At 40.6% G+C, this 17914-nt stretch overlaps 1 protein-coding gene across 1 annotated transcript in view; it reads right to left on the reverse strand.

Annotated features, from left to right (window-relative positions):
• ATG10 (autophagy related 10) overlaps window positions 1–17433 on the reverse strand; it is a 58797-nt gene extending 41364 nt beyond the window's left edge. Inside the window, exons 1-3 of the mRNA XM_039696337.1 lie at window positions 17328–17433; window positions 15248–15373; window positions 11025–11144 (exon numbers count right to left, since the gene is read on the reverse strand). Of these exons, the coding sequence (XP_039552271.1) occupies window positions 11025–11144; window positions 15248–15361 (234 nt within the window). The 5' untranslated portion in view covers window positions 15362–15373; window positions 17328–17433. The remainder of the gene's footprint in view (window positions 1–11024; window positions 11145–15247; window positions 15374–17327) is intronic.
• Between the last annotated feature and the right edge of the window lie 481 nt (window positions 17434–17914).

The raw sequence follows: 17914 nt of genomic DNA on the forward strand, positions 1-17914 counted from the left end.
CGAGCACTGACTGAAGTACTGGAAACAAAGCTGGAAGATGGAATTCAGCTTGCTTAAGTTAGATACTTAAATAATTAAATCATATTCATCATTAAATCATATTCAGGGCTAAAGTTCCAAGTTATTTGGCGAAGAAATAACTGGTTTTGCAGGTCACCATGACCAACTACCCACATCTGCAGTGCTGCTGCCTGAACTCAAGCAGATAATATCTTAATTTAGAGATACTCAAAAGCACAAAACAACCTCAAGAGTACACTGTGGTGACAAACAGAATCTTAATCCCCAGAACATTTCCAAAGGAACTGAGTCAAATCCAGGCACAACCCTGGCTCCCACATACCTGCCTAAGAGAGCTAAGCTTTCATCCTAAAAGCCTCGAGGCCCTCAAGAGCAGACCTGTGGCTGGTATTTCAGAGACTGCACCTGCAGCATGTGGAAATACAGCAGTGCCAGATCCCACACACAATACAGGCAGCACCAAACCCTTACAGAAAATAAAAAAAAGCTGAAAAAGACAAAGGCACATCGTACAGCACTTGACAATTTACATATCATTAAATTAATGTTTCCAAGGTCATTTGAACACACCCCAATACTGCTCACAGTTTCTGAAATCAATGCAAGATTTACATAAATGAACATCATTACATAACATCCAACTAAAACGGGCAGAATGCTGGAAATTCCTGTAATACTTCCAGGAAAACTATTAATAAGTTGATCCACCTGCTCAACACCACAGGACTGAAGAAACAAATGTAAATTCTGGGACAGAATCATGTATGGCAGGTGATGGCTAACCCATCTTGCTACAAACACATCACCAAAGACTCCTGCTGTATGAACACAGTGACTTTAGATGTTCAGGGATGACCAAGAGTTGGACATTTCTGAGTGGTCTGTGCTCAGAAATTGTATGTGAATTCCTTTACCTCATGGTCTGGCAATAAGAAATGTGTCTTCACTTGCTTGAGTTCCTTAAACCATCCCTCCCTCTCAGAGCAACACCTTCCACTCAGTTGCTATCTCACCTTCCTGAAAATTAACCAGTCCAGATGCAACAAAGAAAATAACCACCAAGATCCCAGGAAAAGAAGGAAAACCAAGGCTGCAATGTTAGCTAACACAAGCCAGGAAATTTAAAGCGGAAATTGAAATTTCAGCCTGAGATAGACGTTTTGGCACTGATATTGCATGATTTTCCTTTGAGTATTGTCAGTCAAGATCCTCGCTCCTGGGACTACACCTTCACAGCACATTCCAAATATACACAACATGCGGAGAGGCTTTGAGAGCTGATGGTATTTGCATTTGGACTGACATCTCCTCGTAATATGTTTGACACTGAGCACTTCTGCAACAAAGAACCGAGCCGCTTTCAACCCAAGTCTTTTCCAAAGAATAACGGGCAACTACACAAGAATGAATAAGTGAACAGTTTGCTACAGCAGTGAATGCCTCCGAAAACAGCAAGTTTGCAGGCACCAGATGGAAGAGAACATTACTGCAATTCCTGCATCCCATCGTGTAGCAGCCAACAGAGCCGTTAACGCTTTCGGGTGATTTCTGAGCTTTTTAATGTGCTTCCCTTTGAAGGTGGGGGGTTTTTGGTGCCCTGTCAGTCTGCAAGCTAGGTTCAGCTGTCTGGGGAAGAAATTTTATTGGCAAGCTATCAAATAGGGAAAAACACAAAATACAGATGGAAACACTAATGATCGTATTACAAAAATCACTAGATGGACACAAAGCTTATGTTACAAAGTATGACCTACAGCACAAGGCTTTTGTCTCTCAGCTTCCTCTCTCCCATACTAGACACGTCTGCCTTTCCACAACTTCATTGATCACTTATCCCAGAAAAATGTCTATCTCATGATCTCAACAAGTTCTTACACTTTATTGTTTTCCTTTTCAAACGGGAAACCTAAATCTTATTTAGTGTACGACATTATATCTTCCTCAGAATTCAGAGAAAAATTATGGTAAGAGATGTCTGAGTCAATGCAAATAACGCATTTTCATTGCTACCACCGCAGACCATCATAAGAAAGCCACCCATTAAGCAAAATATTCCCAGTTCCATCCGTTTATGCCAAGAAGTGTATTTTCCAGTCCCAAGCATTAATGTCCCATGTGCTCTCAGTATCTTGCACTCAGGAGAAGTGAGTGTCTCATTTAAAAAGTCAGTGAGCATGTCCAAGTGCTGCCTGAACTAGTCCTTGGCAAACCAGGGCAGAAAGATTACACAACATTAGCAAACCTAATTCAAGAGAAAAAAAAAAACTGGTCTGTATTAAAGATCTATTGTTTTGCTCATTCAGGAAAACACCTGTATCATAGCAATTGGCGGAACCAAATTAATTTCTGCCATACACTAGAACAGAAATTTTTTAATTGGGGCATTCATAATCACGTTAGTACCAAATTTTAGCACTCTGCATTGACAGCATTATGTTGAGTACCAGTGCAGTACGAAAAAAGTCTTATGTTATATACACACTTTATATATAGACATGTTTTTAAAGTATATATATTAAGTCTTGACTCCTACAAGGTAAAAAAGAAGTGTCTTCTCTCTGTGTGTTGGTCTGTATGGGGAAAAATAAGATATTTTTATGATCCATGAAAAATAATTTGTAACTCTAGAACACATTTTCCTGCACAAGTTCCTAGGTTTCAGTGAACTTCAATGCTCTTTAGTTATATCTAGAAAAGACCTGACCTCAAAATCACACACTGATTACACAATTTAAGTCTATAATGTTCTTGAGAAACAGCACATTCTGACCTCAAGAAAAAAGCTATATTGCTTTATTTACAGTATTAATACCAACCCGCATTGGCTGCTTCTTAATTAATAGGGCTAACAAAAAGATTTATGGTAAAGAAAACCTTATCATGCAGGGGGGAAAAGAAAGTATGAGACTGTATCTTTTTCAAAGAGCAGAAAATCGCAACCATTCTTTGTAACAAAGGGGAGAAAAGCATTTTTTCATGTATCTTGAGAGTTGAGAGACAATGAGAGTGAGATGGTGTTGGGAAGGAAACAAAACTCACAGTTGGACCTCACAGCTAAAAGGACAATAACCATGAATTTTCCACAAAGCAGCAACATATGGAAGTCTGGCCATTTAGCCTGGTTCTCAGGAAGCCACTCTGAGGCCCTAAATCTGCAATGTTCACTCTGAGCCAACGCGACCTGTGTGCTGCAGGCGAGCAATCCAAACACACTGAAAGACAATCATATGACACTGCTAAAAACACAGGCACTTCGCCAAAATAAAAGCATTGTTCCAATACAGATGAGCATCACCATCCCCAGAAAATTAGAGCATAACATTGAACCAGTACAATTTAATTTAAGATAAACAAAAGCAGGCATATATGCAAGGCTGGAAAAGTGAAGTGTTTTGAGGCTCCCCATTAAAAGTAAAAAGCTAACAATTGACCAGATTGTGATTTTGTTTCTATTGCGGTAAAACAGTATTGACAAAAACTACAGTGTCATGTCTTTCATTTGTGAATTAATGTCATTAAGTATTTGAAAATGTGTATTTATCTGCAGAATTTACCTACACCTGGCATGGTCAGGTTGTTACAAACATACTGAAGATTTTCTTTCAGGAATGCAAGAATGCTAACATTAATCTTTCTGTGGTATTTAACATCACATCCCAATGCAGGTGCTTGGAGAAAAAATCCTTCTGCAATGTGTGTATTTCAGTGATTAAAAAACTCTGAGCAACTATGACCCACATGAATTGTGTTCCACTGCATCCTAAAGTGTCTTGATATCAAAACTGCATAAAAGTTGGGGAATTTAGATCCCCCCAAAGTTTCATTCCATTATCCCAAGGCACACAGCATTGCAAATGTACTGTGTTACAACATGCATTGGTTTAATATATTAAATAAATATATTGGTTTAAATATATTATATTTCAATAATAATATTTCAATATATTATATTAATATATTGGTTTAATATATTAAATAAAAGGAAGCCAAAAGTGTGGCCAAATGTGCCAACATAGGCATTGTTGATATGGCCATCAGTTCAGTATCTCCTCCATTCATGGCATTTTGAACATCTTTTGAGGAGAAAAAAAGAGGGAGAGAGAGGAGGTGAACAATACAAGAAAGGAAAAATGTCTTTTTTACAGAACTGTCTCTCCTATTAAGACCACAGCAGTAATATTTTTTAAATTGGAAACAGAAAAACAGATTTTAATTTCTCACAAGCCTTTCCACTGATAAAACTGCAGAAGCTGGGATCTCTTGATGTTTTGCCCAGCTATCAAGGCATGCCAACCATCAAAACATTTGATGGAAGAGTCACCAAGACTTGTAAAAAATCACATTAACCCAGCAAGTTGAGAGGGGAAGCACACAGTCCATGTAGGTGAGTGACTGTGTGGCCTACATGTCTCTGATACTGCTGCTGTATATGCAATTACACACAGCTCTAAGGTAAATTAACACAATTTACTGTGTAAAGACAACCACAGTTCAAGTCTGCTCTGGCACAATTTAAAAAAACTATTTTTTACAACCTCATAAAAATGACTCATTGTACAAAGAAACCCCACCAGAATGTACATTTGTGACATTAAATCAAACTATAATTATTTAATTAAATTTTAACTTGAAGAATTTAAAAAGTCTAAATACTCTGAATCTGATCTAAAAGCACTGAACACCTTTCCAGACATCATAAGAAAATGCACTAAATGGAAACAAACAGCAATATCCCTTCTTGCTATCTAAAACACAAGACCACCAGGACAAAAGGGTGAGCTTATAAATAGTTTTGTCTCTGGCATTACTGCTCTCTCAAAGTTCAGATTCTGGGAAAATCACCTTCACTCCCCACAGCCTCAGAGCGTGCTCCACAGGAAATGAAGGTTTATTTACTGCAGAAGAAAGACATTGTGCTGGAATGACATCATGCCTTCAACCAGGCTGACTCCAACTCATCTGTCACATTCAGTTACCAAACCTTAATTAGAGCATCTTTTCCTGTGTCTGATGTAGCATTTTCTTCTAATATTAAGTGACAGCTCTGAATACCAAGATGGCAGATAAAAAGTTGAAATCACTCCATGCTAACATCTAAACAGAAAATTAATCACTTTTGGGGGTCATACAAAGTGCTCCTCCAGCTCTCCCAAAAGCATCATAATTAGGTTATATACTTGCTTTTGATATATTTCCTAAGATTTGTGGAAAGTTATTAGTGGGTGAAACAGAACAGCAATCAGAGAATGTGCAAGATAAGAGAATTCAGATCAGGGTCCCACCACCCTCAACCACAGTCAAGCCAACAGCATGTCATCAAAGCTGTTGGAAACTAAATGTAACTACTGCTAACAAGATTTGCCAGGATTCCAACGTGACATGCAGAAAACGATGCACAAAGGTCTGTGTGTGGGAGACAAAAACCTCCCGTGCCTCCAGAACTTTACAGGAACAGAAGCACTTAAACTTCCTCCTTGAAGACTCAGGAATCCCAGCACAGAAGGAGCCCCAAAGCAGGACTCAGGTGGCTTCTGTCTGAGGAATTCTGCTTTTTCTTTTTCTTCTTCTTCTCCAGCTCAAGGAAGGGGTGCAATGCCTCCACCAAAGTTTCTTCCAGCCCTGATATTTCTAAACAATGCCTTTATTCTGCCAAGCCTTTCCATGCAGACAACAGTTAATAAAATCCACACTGGAATATTTTCCTGTGGTTTAATAAAGCGTAATTCCACTTTCAGATTAATAGATTTTTAAGCAAAGTCATGAGGATCTTCACTGTGTTTCTGCAATACACTTTAGAACTCTCCTGCATAAGTGATTTCTTGATTTATTTTTACAGGTCTCCATTTGGGTTTCATTTCTGTGACATTTGAAAACAGTGCTGGTACACCAGCAACTTCACTGCTCTTGAGCCCAATACATTTACTACAAACTGATGGTTTGGGTATGCAATACTTGATTTTCTTCCTCTTTTCTAAGGTACTGCCATAATTTCCTGCAGTGAATGCTGGATTCTATTAAATGTATTTACATTTTTCTCCTTAAGCACTGTTTGCTGGGTTTTCACTTACCCATCCAACAAATGCTGTGGTTATGCAAATGTTTACACTGTGTTCATCTTATTTATTTTTGCACAGAAAAAAAACCAAAAAGGAGCTGTTCCTAATTGTAAAAATACTGGATTTGTTTAGAGAAAAAATTATCAATAATTGCTAAAAAGTGTAGTTTTCCATTTTCTACAAACTTAAAAGCACAGCTGAACAGCAAATAATGGAATTACAACCTTTAAGAAAGATGTCAGACCGATTGCCACATCCCCCATCAGGCAGATCCTCACCAACAGTCACGAACAGCTGCCAGCAAAGGTGGAGCCCACAATGCAGCAAATGCATAACTTCATCAGCATGTTTGCTGGGGCTCAGTGCTCGTTTTCCAAAGGCAGTGTCAGGTATGAATAGACCTTCAGCATTCCCAACCTGCCCACTCCTTCATAAAGTGGCAGTGGCTCCAGCTCCAGGAACGGTTCCATGCTGACTCACTTCTTCTGCAATACCCAGAGGAGCTGAGACAAACCACACACTGAGAATTATTACTCCAAGTTATTGCTTCCCTTGGGCTATTTGAATAACAAACAAAGAGAATGCATAAAGTGAATCCAGATTTTCACATTTTAGTCGTTTAGAGTATAAGCTCTTTGAGGCAGGAGAACTACCTTCACTTTGGATCTTGTACAGTATTTTTCACCTTATCAAGAATTCATGCAATAATGTATGTAACTGTTCTGTCCTGGCTAGAAAAGAAAACACAGTCCCATGTTCACTGATAAAGACCCTGACAGATGTCCTGGGAGGACTGATTTGATTTGGATAAAGAAAGAATACATACTGAAGATTGTTGTTGAATTAGCCAGAACGCTTTATGGTGGTTACACAAGATTTATGCTGCCTGTGGAAAAGTACAGATGACACTCAGCTGGCATAAAGTCAGAACAGCTCAGAAAGACAACAACTGATTCAATAAAAATTTAACCAGAACAAAATGGCAACTTAAAAATTTTCAAATGGCGCCCATGTGTTCCTATCTGTCCCCTGCTTTGCATCTCAGGCTATTTTTATTCTTTTGGAAGAGCCTCTAAAAGGTTTATGACTCTTCAGCTCATATCCAAGGGACTGAATCTCATCTCACTGGTCAGAAGAGCATCCTCCACCAACTTGGCCTGAAGTTCATCATCAGTCACAATGCCATTAGCAGTTTCTGTTTACCAATCAGAATGCTGAAATAAACATCTTGATTAAACTGAAACCACAAAAATCAGAGGATGGCATAGCAGAAGAGCAGCTTGAATCCTTTTCCAGGAGGATGGAAAAATGGAAAAATGGGGTCTGCCTAAGACAGGATCCCCAGGCACCTCATTAAGATAAACAGCTTGACAACTGAGACACTGCCAAGTATAAGAAGACAAACTCCTTAAACTATCTTTAAGTTGCTCCTTTACAAAACACAATCCTCAGCTAAGTATGAGCTCCACCATCAAAGGGAAATCTCAGCTCCAGTGAAGTCACCAGCAAAATTTCCCAGTGCTGTAAGGAGCCCAGAGCCACCTTTTGCTGTAGGGGGCTCACATGAGAACATGCAGGCACCTACAGCCATGTAGCATAACCTTGATCACCCCTGAGGAAAAACACACCCTTTTAGACTCATCCTCTCTTAGAGGAGACACCTAAAATAGGTCAACTGATTTATATCCAAAAAATGCTTTTTTACCTCCTCAGGCTGAAACAAAGATTTAAGTGACAAGCTCTATATTGCAGATATCTAAAATAAGCAGAAAGAAACCCACATAGAATTTTATTCTTGGTTTTCAGATGAAAACACAACTTGTATAAAAGGAACCAGCACATAATACAGACTGCTCTGTGGAAAAGACCAGAATACAAAGTTACTCATCACTCCTTCACCAGGAAGGCTCCTGATATTTAGACACCAATCAATGAGATGGAAGGTTGGGAACATTAACCATCCGTGCTAATCAATGAGGTGAAACAAACTCCAAGTAAATTGGTTAGGTTTCCAGTAGATCCTATAAGATTAGCACATTTTTGAAACTGTGATAACTGATTTGCTATTTGAATAAAGTTACTTCAAGCTATTTGTGTGTTTTCTTTATCACATTGTTAGGTTTCAGTGTCTTTTCATAGACTAAAAATGAGTAGAGCAATGATAATTTTTCCACTCTGCAGTTTTAACATCCTAACTGTACCTCACTAAAACAGGAGATATTTATGGTTAATTCTACATCACCTCCTCCCTGATGTGTCTGGGGTTCAATCCCTTACACAGGAGTTAAATCCTCGCTATGAATAACTTTCCCATAACTTCACTCAAAGAATCCGTCTTCTGATTTTCCTCCAAATTTTCACCTTGACTGCCAAAACTGATGTTCTATTTGTAACCTTTGAACTGGATTTCCAAGATGAGGGGAGGAAAATCTTCTGGCCTCTTATGCCCTGGCATATTCCACAGCACATTCTTTTTTTATTTGTGTCAACACTGATTGTTCCTAACAATGAATGTTGATTACTCAGATCTTAATTTCCGTTTTTTTCCTTTCTTACTGTTCCTGGTTAATTATATTATTATATGCACATGCATCATATCTACCACACCTTGGAGGAGATCAGATTAGTCAGATGGAAATATTCCAATAAGATACAATAACAGAGATACAATATACAAAAATCAAGATCATAACAGCAGTTCTGGAACTGAAATTTGTGAAATATGCAACTATCAGTCAATGGCTGGGTTTTTTTACAAAATAAATTTTATTTCCTCTTTAGAGCTTTTTTAAAGCTCCAAATACATAAAAATAAAATTTATTAATTTTCAAAATAAAGAGTAAATATTGAATGCATGTAGCTAGAAGAAACCTTTCCAATTTCCACCAAGATCACAACTTTTGCTTTTCATCAGAATGCATTTCAATAACTTACTCAAACAGATTGCAGTAATTCCATTACACCATGTGATTTATGGGTACAACATATATTAAAACTAAAAAAAAACCCCCAAAACCTAACACCTATTTAAATAACAGATTGTTATTAAGAGTGGAATTGGTCTCTAGCAATCAATATCTGTGAAAAAGAACATGCATCTTGCACAGGAACTGCTATGCCTAAGGAAATGTAACCTCTCTACAGTCACCATTTTCATATTTCTTAGTGTTAAACACACAGCTTTACTCTACACATCCAAAGCTAATTTCATTTTCCTATTTGATAGATTAAATAACTTTAACAGTCTGGTTACCCTTCAGCTCAATGTAGAATGTAAATTTTACATCATCTCTATTAGGCATTGAATATTTTGGAGAAGAAATTAATTTTTTTTTTGTGGTCTTATAACCTCCATAATTTTCTAAGACCTTTCTCTTGTTTCACTCTTCATCTTTACTGCTCCTACACGACAGGTACAAAGGCTCCTTCTCCAAGAGGGTTCTTCCAGCCTGTACATTACTGTGGCTAAAAACAAAGAAATCTTTCCAAATCTCTCAAGGACTACTCACTTCAGTATCTTGATAAATCTGGATAAAGTTTGGCCCGGAATCTTATTTCAGTCTATTATTTATTAGAATATTTCGGTGTATTTAACATTTCAATATGTTAGAGACTCTGAATCTTTTTTGTTTCATTATATTTTCTGTAACTGACACCAGAAGAAGGACTCAGTAGCTTTTTACAGGTGTTCTTTTAAAATGCACTCCGTAACGAAGACTTTATTCATTATTTAAGGAAAAAAAAGGTCACAATAATCAAAACCAACTTTCAATATAAACAGTAATCTGTTGTTACAAGTCAGGACTGAAGTACACAAACACTGTTGTTAATGACAATTAAATAACAACCCCTGAAGCATTGATACCCACCTTCTTTCTACAAAATATCAGAATACAATTTAAATAAAAACTTGAAAAATGCCTCAGCTATTTGTTAAATGACTTGGATATCTATCCCTCTTTAAAATGCAGCTGAAAACCTGCGAGTGAGCTCAGAAATCAGTAGAAATGACTGTATCACAGACTAATAGCACAATTGTTTTAAGTGCCATTTCCTTCAGAAACCAGGCCAAAAGAATACTCATTTCAGACCAGAAATGTCTTAAATGTACCAGAGTCTCAGTGGGGGAAAAAATGCAATCAGAGTGCTGATGAAAAAAGGAAAGGAATTGCAGAAAAAGGCAACTGCAAAGTTTACCACATCCACCTATTCAACAGTTTATAGCACACAGAATACATTGCTTTCAGTCTATTATAATCCAAGATTTATTTTGGTTTTTTATGGTAACAACATAACAAGGGAGTGAATTCCTGTCATTTATATCCTGATTAGTCAATAATCTGAAGGCCTAATGAAGACTCAAGCAAGCAAATAATTATTCACATCAGTCCAACCAGAGTTTGATGAACAGTTTTCATTTTCTGGAAGAAAGACACTTATTCTCCTTCAGGAACATCTCATTGCCCCCCATCAGTTTCAAAAAATCGCTCAGTCTTTAAGTCAGTTCCACAGCAGAAAAGTAGCCACTGAGTATAAAAGTCTTACTCAATTAATATCACTTCAAATTAGTCTTAACCTCAAAGTTTCCTTTATTCTTTTAACTAACACTTACCTCTAAGATAAATAAATCTGGATGATTAACCTTTTTCCAAACATACACACACACAAAAAAAGTTTCTTTAATGTTAGTGAATCAAAATGCCAAGAAATATTATCCTATGAGGAGAACACCTACATAAAGGATGCTGGCATCTTTTTAATTTCTTCCCCATTTTCTGTATATCTCAATGAGGTGTATTAATTAATTTTCCTATAATTGTAGGACAATTAATTAAAAGCCACTGTTAACTTCAAATCTGAAGTCCTGCTGAAAGGACTTACTAGCATAGTGGTTTCTAATTTTATTACTTACTTTTTAAACGCGTAAGTTCAAAAATCTGTACTTACTTCTACATGTGCAAATAACATTTGTTCAGTGTTATCATTGTTTTTCTCCTTGAGGTCTGGTGGGACGTGTCTGCTTCTTACTTGGAAATGTGTCTTACTAAGATAACCATCACCAAGGTCCTGTGTTCATAAAAAGAGAAAGAAAAAAGAAATTTTCTGTAACCAAAATGGTAAATGCCTTCACTGTTCTAGAAAATAAACAGAGCATGGTATTTAGGCACAGGCTCCAAGTCTTTTTATAGGCACCAGTGACTGCAGTGCTCCTCAGCACCTTCTCACGGATGGTTTACACCAGTTCTTGGTGTTGAAGGAAGTCACAGGCCTCAACAGCAAAAATAAAGTTTAATACAGCTATTAATGGAATAAGACAACTGCACCCTGGGGATCAGGGTAAGTGCCAAAGAACAGGAAGGCAGTGCACCAAGGTGATGAAGAGATGAGGAGCTATTAATGATTTTGACCTATTTCAATGCATTCATGCCAGGATTAACTTCCAGCTCTTGAGAGGCTGAGTTTGGTTTTGCTCTGTTTCTCCCTCTAACTTCACAAAGTCCTGAAAACAAAGCAAAACCACTTCGGAATTTATGTATGCAGAGTCACAACTTGTCTCCTTCTCTTGATCACCTCTGAGGTCAAACGTGAGGGAAAACAGACGAAGCTGTGCCTTCTCCCAGTTCCCATTTTATCATTTTGCTTCCCAGGCCACACAGCCCACAGCTGTTAAGTGCTCTTGTACAACCCCAGAGTGGCAGAAGAAAGGTTTAGGAGTTTTCCTGCATTACTGGCCTGTCTACCTGCACATTTTATTTTTCCTAATTAGGAGCAAGAGGAGAGAAAACATTTAATAAGAGGTACACTCTGAAAGGAAGAAAGCAAGTACAGAACACAAAGAACAGTAGTTGCACGACAAGGATTTACTTCTCAAAGGAAACAAATAAATTGGGAGTTTATTAGCTGTTTCATTACATTTTATTTTAGACAAACAGCATATGCACAACATCTGATGGAAAAGGATTCTATTCAAAACAGTCTCACCACAAAATTCATCAACATAGCATTAAATTTCTTGACAAGACTGCAAATTTAACTATGATTTAACTCTTTGGTTAATTTGTCATTGCTGACACAGTTTATGCCATGTATTTTTACCTTTAAACCATCACAGGTGTTATACTGACAGACTAGTTCTCTCTTTCCAAAGACACCGTAGATTAAATGTATCTCCAAATTGACTATGAGCTACTTGTTTACTTTGTTCTGACCAAGTTTCATGCAGTAAAAAAAGGATAACGCTCTCTACATGTACTTTTTCCATTGATTTTTAAGCATTAATAACACTATAGGCAACTACATTGCTCACTTCTCCTACTATATACCTTATTTTCTCAATAAAACTCCTTAAGAGCATGAACCCACCAAACTTTCCTGCAAATCCTGGCAGCAGAGCCAAGTGCAGCCTGTGCAGGGAGGAACCCAGTGCACAAAGAATGGTGAAAGAAAACTAAGTCTAAACTGGTGATAGAAAATCCACCTTTTTCACCCTCAACTCCCTCTCAAGCATGTCCTCGTTCCTCTCAAGTGTCTCCTCGTGGAGCTTCCCAACAGTGCCAGCAGGAGGAAAGATACCTGCAGAGGAATTTGTCCCACTGAGAGCAGCAGAGGAAGGGCTGCAGCCACCCACAGAGGAGAAACGCCCCACGGCACAGTGAGGTGTGCCAGAGCAGGGCTGGACTGAGCCTCCTCCTCCTCCCTGAAACGGTTCTTGCCCCCAACACAGTGCAGTCAAACTGCACAGCCCTCACATCCTGGGAGAGCCACGAGAAAACATGGATGGATGGAGACCTGGAGCCAGCTATCTCTGCAGCTGTGTCAGAGCAGGCAGGAAGGAGCAGCACCCCTCCTGCTGCACTCTGTAGTGTTTTGTACTCTCCTATACCCCTATAAATCAAAGCTGTAGCCAGAACCATGATCCCACTAATGTGCTAAGGGAGTCCCTTCCTACTGCAGCTGTACCAAAAGCCAAAGGGAACTAATGCAGCTTTTGGTATGATTACCTGGATTAACCTCACTAAATATGAAACAAACATAAAGCAGAGAGCAAACAGAGCCTCGTTTGCTTCAGGTAAATCTCGACCTCCACAGCAAGATTTAACCATTAACAGCAGCACCCAAGTTCAGCTCTGCCAGCTCCTGCAGGAGAGGTGCTCTTGGCTTTTTTACAGCTTTCTTCCGGTGGAAAAAAAACCCTAAACCAAGAAAACACATTATAAAAATAACATCATTTGGAACATTTCACTTACAGCTATAAATACAGGGTTCTGCCTGGGCCATGTGAGCTTATGCACCAAGAGCCAGCTCCACGAGAACAATGAGTATTTCATCATCTAAATTTAATCTCCACAGAAAACACGGGAGCACAGTTCTACCAGCCTGGCTCACTTGTGTGGTCTCACTGCTATCAATGCCTCCATTCACGTGGGTCAGGAATGGGGAATGGGATCCAAGTGCATTACATCAGCAAAATTAAGAGTGCCCCAAACTACCCACAACACATACACTGGTTTTAAAAAAAAAAAAAAAAAATGGCAAAAAGACAATGAGACATCTTGTTGAGGAAAAGCTTTCTTCCCAGACTCCACACTGTAAATGGATGGTCTCCACGGCCAGGTTTTTATCACACACTGAAATCACAGAGTCGCCAACTTGGCCCATTAAAAAAAGAAAACAACCCTCTCAGAATTTTTTTATATGAGAACAAAAATCTATCTTATTCTGCTATTTCCAGCAAAGCTTCTTATTTCACAGAAAGTTCAGACTTTGACCCATGTATTAAATTCCCAGTAGAGGCTCAGAGCATCTTTCTTTGTTGAATAAATCCTCACAAATATAGCCTTGAACTGAAATCTAAAGTTTCAAATGGTTTTCTGTAAGAAAGGGTGCATTGTAACACTTGGCTAATATTTGCACTGTTATAAAAACTCCTAAATGGAACAAATCTAAGTCCAAGGTCCTCCCTCTTACTGAAATTCTGATTGTCTGTGATGAAAGGGTTACAGATATTAATGTACTACTACACATGTAAAAACGATGGCACACACTGGAAAAAGCATGACTTTTCTCCAAAAACATTCATGAAAACATGGGAAACCACTGAAGCCATTAAACTCTACAAAAAAATTAAATAAAAGCTAGACCAGGAAATTTTCTGCAATAGAAAGAATATACAAAAAAGAGAACATGAAAACCTGCATGCTGGAGAAAGCCAGCATGTATCAACATATATTCATATACTGTAACAATAATTTTTTATATACTGTATCAATACATATTTATACACTATAATACATATACTGGATAATTTGTGTACCTATACACATATTAGTTTGACATTATCCTCAGCAAAATAATAAAAGCCATATAGAACTCAGCAAATGAAAAAATATGTATAGTAAAAGCATTTTTCTTAAAGAAAACAGAATTTTTTTCTGTGTAATTTCAGAAGACATGTTTGGCTGATAAACATACAAGGTGGAACAATACATGCTCAGAATTCCCTAAGATATCAGTGGATTCCACAAGTGGAAATTAAAAAAAATTAAAACAATTCCACGCTAATATTACACATGCTGCTATAGGATGAAAATTTATTAATTCACAGATCTCAAGTGTAACTTAAAAAATGGGTAAATCATCATAAAAGAAGTGATTCTAATGGGGTCCTTTGGGACTAGTCTTAGCCCTGTGCTATTTAAAATTTTGATTAATGACCTAGAAACAATATGTAGTTATTATTGTAGGGGTTTGAAAGTTATGGAGAAGCAGCAAATAATGAGAATTGATCATTAATATTGGCAGAGATTTCTGGCTGCTGTATGCAGCTGACAGGTATTGTAATGAAAATACTAAGGCAAGGATCTGGAACAAAGGCTATGTGCTATTTCAGCCTAAAGGGTTAAAGTGAACCTTGGACATAAAACCACACAGAGTAGGAGGGATTGAATTTCACAGGGACATTCATTGTCTGGTTCTGCCCAGAGCTAAGAAAGGGTTTTGACAGATTGGCCAGGATTCAGAGATCCACAGCCCTATTCCATACCTGCACTGGCCTAAGCCCTCACCTCAACACACCTGTGCAGGTAAAGGATGTTTCAGCTTGTGGTGGCTGGCAGCAGCCCAAAAAGCCTACCCAGAGTTTCTAAAAGTCATCACTCTGATTGTTTTACCTTGCTAGTTCTCCACTCCCAGCCATCTCCTATCTGCTGCGAGTGTTTAACAAAGTCCTCACAGAACTGCCTGAATCTCTTCTCCTCCAGAAAGAAGTCTTCTTCACCTGCCATGCTACAGGACACCTGCAGAGCAAACCGGAGGTTAGTGCTGCCAGATGAGAAGAACACCAAGAAATTTCACTAATTCATAGCAACTGAACAGCCAAATAACAAAGCATATGGGGAAAAAACAACTATTGCTTTAAATAACACAAAGACTTTTCCTCAATTCCATCAGGGAATCGTGGATCTGCAGAACAGCTGAGGCAGGAGGAGACCTTTGGGGACCTTTGGTCCATTCCCCCTGCTCTCAGCAGTGCCAAACTGCAGCAGGTTGCCCAGGGTTGTTTACACTTGGGGTTTGGTTATCTCCAAGGATGCAGATGCCACAGCCTCTCCAGGGAACCTGCTTCAGTGCTCAATTACCATTGCAGGGAATGTTTTTTTTCTTCTGTGCAACTGGGAGCATTTACCCATCAGTTTGTGCTTGCTGCCTCTTGTGTTGTCTCGACTGAAGAAATCTGGCTCCACCTTCTTTATTCCCCCACGTATATTTGGGCATTCAGAAGATCCCACTGACCCTTCTCTTCTCCAGGCTGATTCATCCCAGCTCTCTCAGCCTTGCTTCATACACCCTTAAACATCTTTGGGGCTCTTTGCTGGAGTGGTTCCAGTATTGTGGTGTCATCCCTGTACTGGGCAGCCCAGAGCTGCACTTTTAACTTGTATTTCCTTAATAGTGCAGTGCAGCCCAAAAATATGGCTTCAAAGCCTTCCCTGCCGCTCAAAGGGTTTTGAAGATAAAGTTTTTCTCAGATAATTTGGTCATTTTTGCTTGCCCCCCTTCCCTTGCCCATTTCAAAGAGGATTGAGGACATCAGGCAGCACTGCAGCACCACAAACAAACCACTGAATTCTGGAATAGTTTGGATGGAAGGAGCCAAAAAACTCATCTTGTTCCATGGCAGGGACACCTTCCCCTGTGCCAGGCTGCTCCAGCCCCAGTGTCCAGCCTGGCCTTGGGCACTGCCAGGGATCCAGGGGCAGCCCCAGCTGCTCTGGGCACCCTGTGCCAGCCCTGCCCACCCTGCCAGGGAAGGATTTCTTCCCATTATCTACTCCAAATTTACTTTTTCCAATTTTAAAGCCATTCCCCTTGTCCTGTCAGTGGCTGTAACAACAACAACCTGTAACCATTACAACCAGATCACACCCCTCCCTAACAAGAAATGCAACTGACACAGCATCTCACACAATGCTCATTATTTTTCAGTATCTGACCCTGAGTCACATCATCATCCTGTCTGCCCACGACAAAAATTATTTATTAGCACTTGAAGCACATTGCCCTCAACAGCAGTTAACCCAAGGCTCTGTGCCTCTTGGATGCCAGGAAAGGGGAAAAGCAGGAAACAGACAGTGCAGGTGTTTCTGCAATTCCCTAAATTCCCCAGCCCTGATGAAGGAATGCAAATCGGTGAGGAGCGAAAGTTCCCTCACAGGGCTGAAACAGCGCTGAGTGCTTCTGGAAAACAGAGCTGTGAAGAATCCCAGGATATCTGGGGCTGGGAGGTTCCCCAGGCCAGGCAGGGTGCCCTGGGCAGGGGCACAGCCCCGTGCCCAGCTGGGGCTGCCATGGCTCCACACAGGGACACTCCAGGCCCTCCCTGGGCAGCTGCCCCAGGCCTCTGACCCTCCATGGACACAAGTTCTTCTTCCTGCTGCTGCCCCTGCCTGCCCTGCCTGGGATGGCCACTGCTGCTGCTGCTGCCCCTGGCAGCCCTGAGCAGAGCCTGCCCGTGCTCTGGCAGCCCTGGCAGATGTCTGGGTGGGTGGATGGAGGGATCCCCCCTCAGTGTTCCCTACTCCAGCCCCGAGCCGGCCCGCCCGGGCCCGTCCCACAGGACCCGGGCCCGGCCGGCAGCGGGAGGCCAGGCGAGCCCCGCACAGATTCCTCCTTTCCACGGTCTTCCCGGCCCCGCCGGACAGGGTCGGGAGGAGCGGGAGGGACCGGCCCCGCTCGCCGCCCCTCACGTACCGTGCGCTCCTCCTCCTTTTTCCTTTTCCTCCTCTTTTTCCTCCTTCTCCTCCTCCTCCTCCTCCCGCCGCTCCGGGCACCGGCCCCGCCGCCCTGCGCATGCGCGGCTCCGGGCGGAGGACGGGGGGGCGGCTGCGCATGCGCGTAGGTCGGTGGGGGGAATGGGGGACTGAGGGGGTGAGAGGGAATAGGGGATGAGGGAATGGAGGGAATGAGGGTATGAGGGAGCGAGGGGGATGAAGGAATGACGGAGATGAAGGAGCGAGGGAATGGGGGAATGAGAGGGCTCAGAGAATGAGAGGGATGTGGGAATGAAGGAGCGAGGGGGATGAGGGAATGGAGGAGCGAGAGTGATGAAGGAATGAAGGAGCGGGGTGGATGAGAGGGAATGGCGGGATGCAGGGAATGAAAGACATGAGGGCGATAACGATGCGAGGGGATAAAGGGAATGAGAGGAACGAAGGGAAGGAGTGGGGTGACGGAATGAAGGGATGAAGGGGATGAAGGGGCAGCAGGAGTGAGGGGGAGAAGGGGATGAGAGGATGAGGGAAATGAGAGGTTGAAGGGGCAGCGGGACTGAGGGGGAT

This window comes from Passer montanus, unplaced genomic scaffold (genome assembly GCF_014805655.1).
Source record: "Passer montanus isolate IOZ18808 unplaced genomic scaffold, ASM1480565v1 scaffold97, whole genome shotgun sequence".
In the NCBI taxonomy this organism is placed as follows: domain Eukaryota; kingdom Metazoa; phylum Chordata; class Aves; order Passeriformes; family Passeridae; genus Passer; species Passer montanus.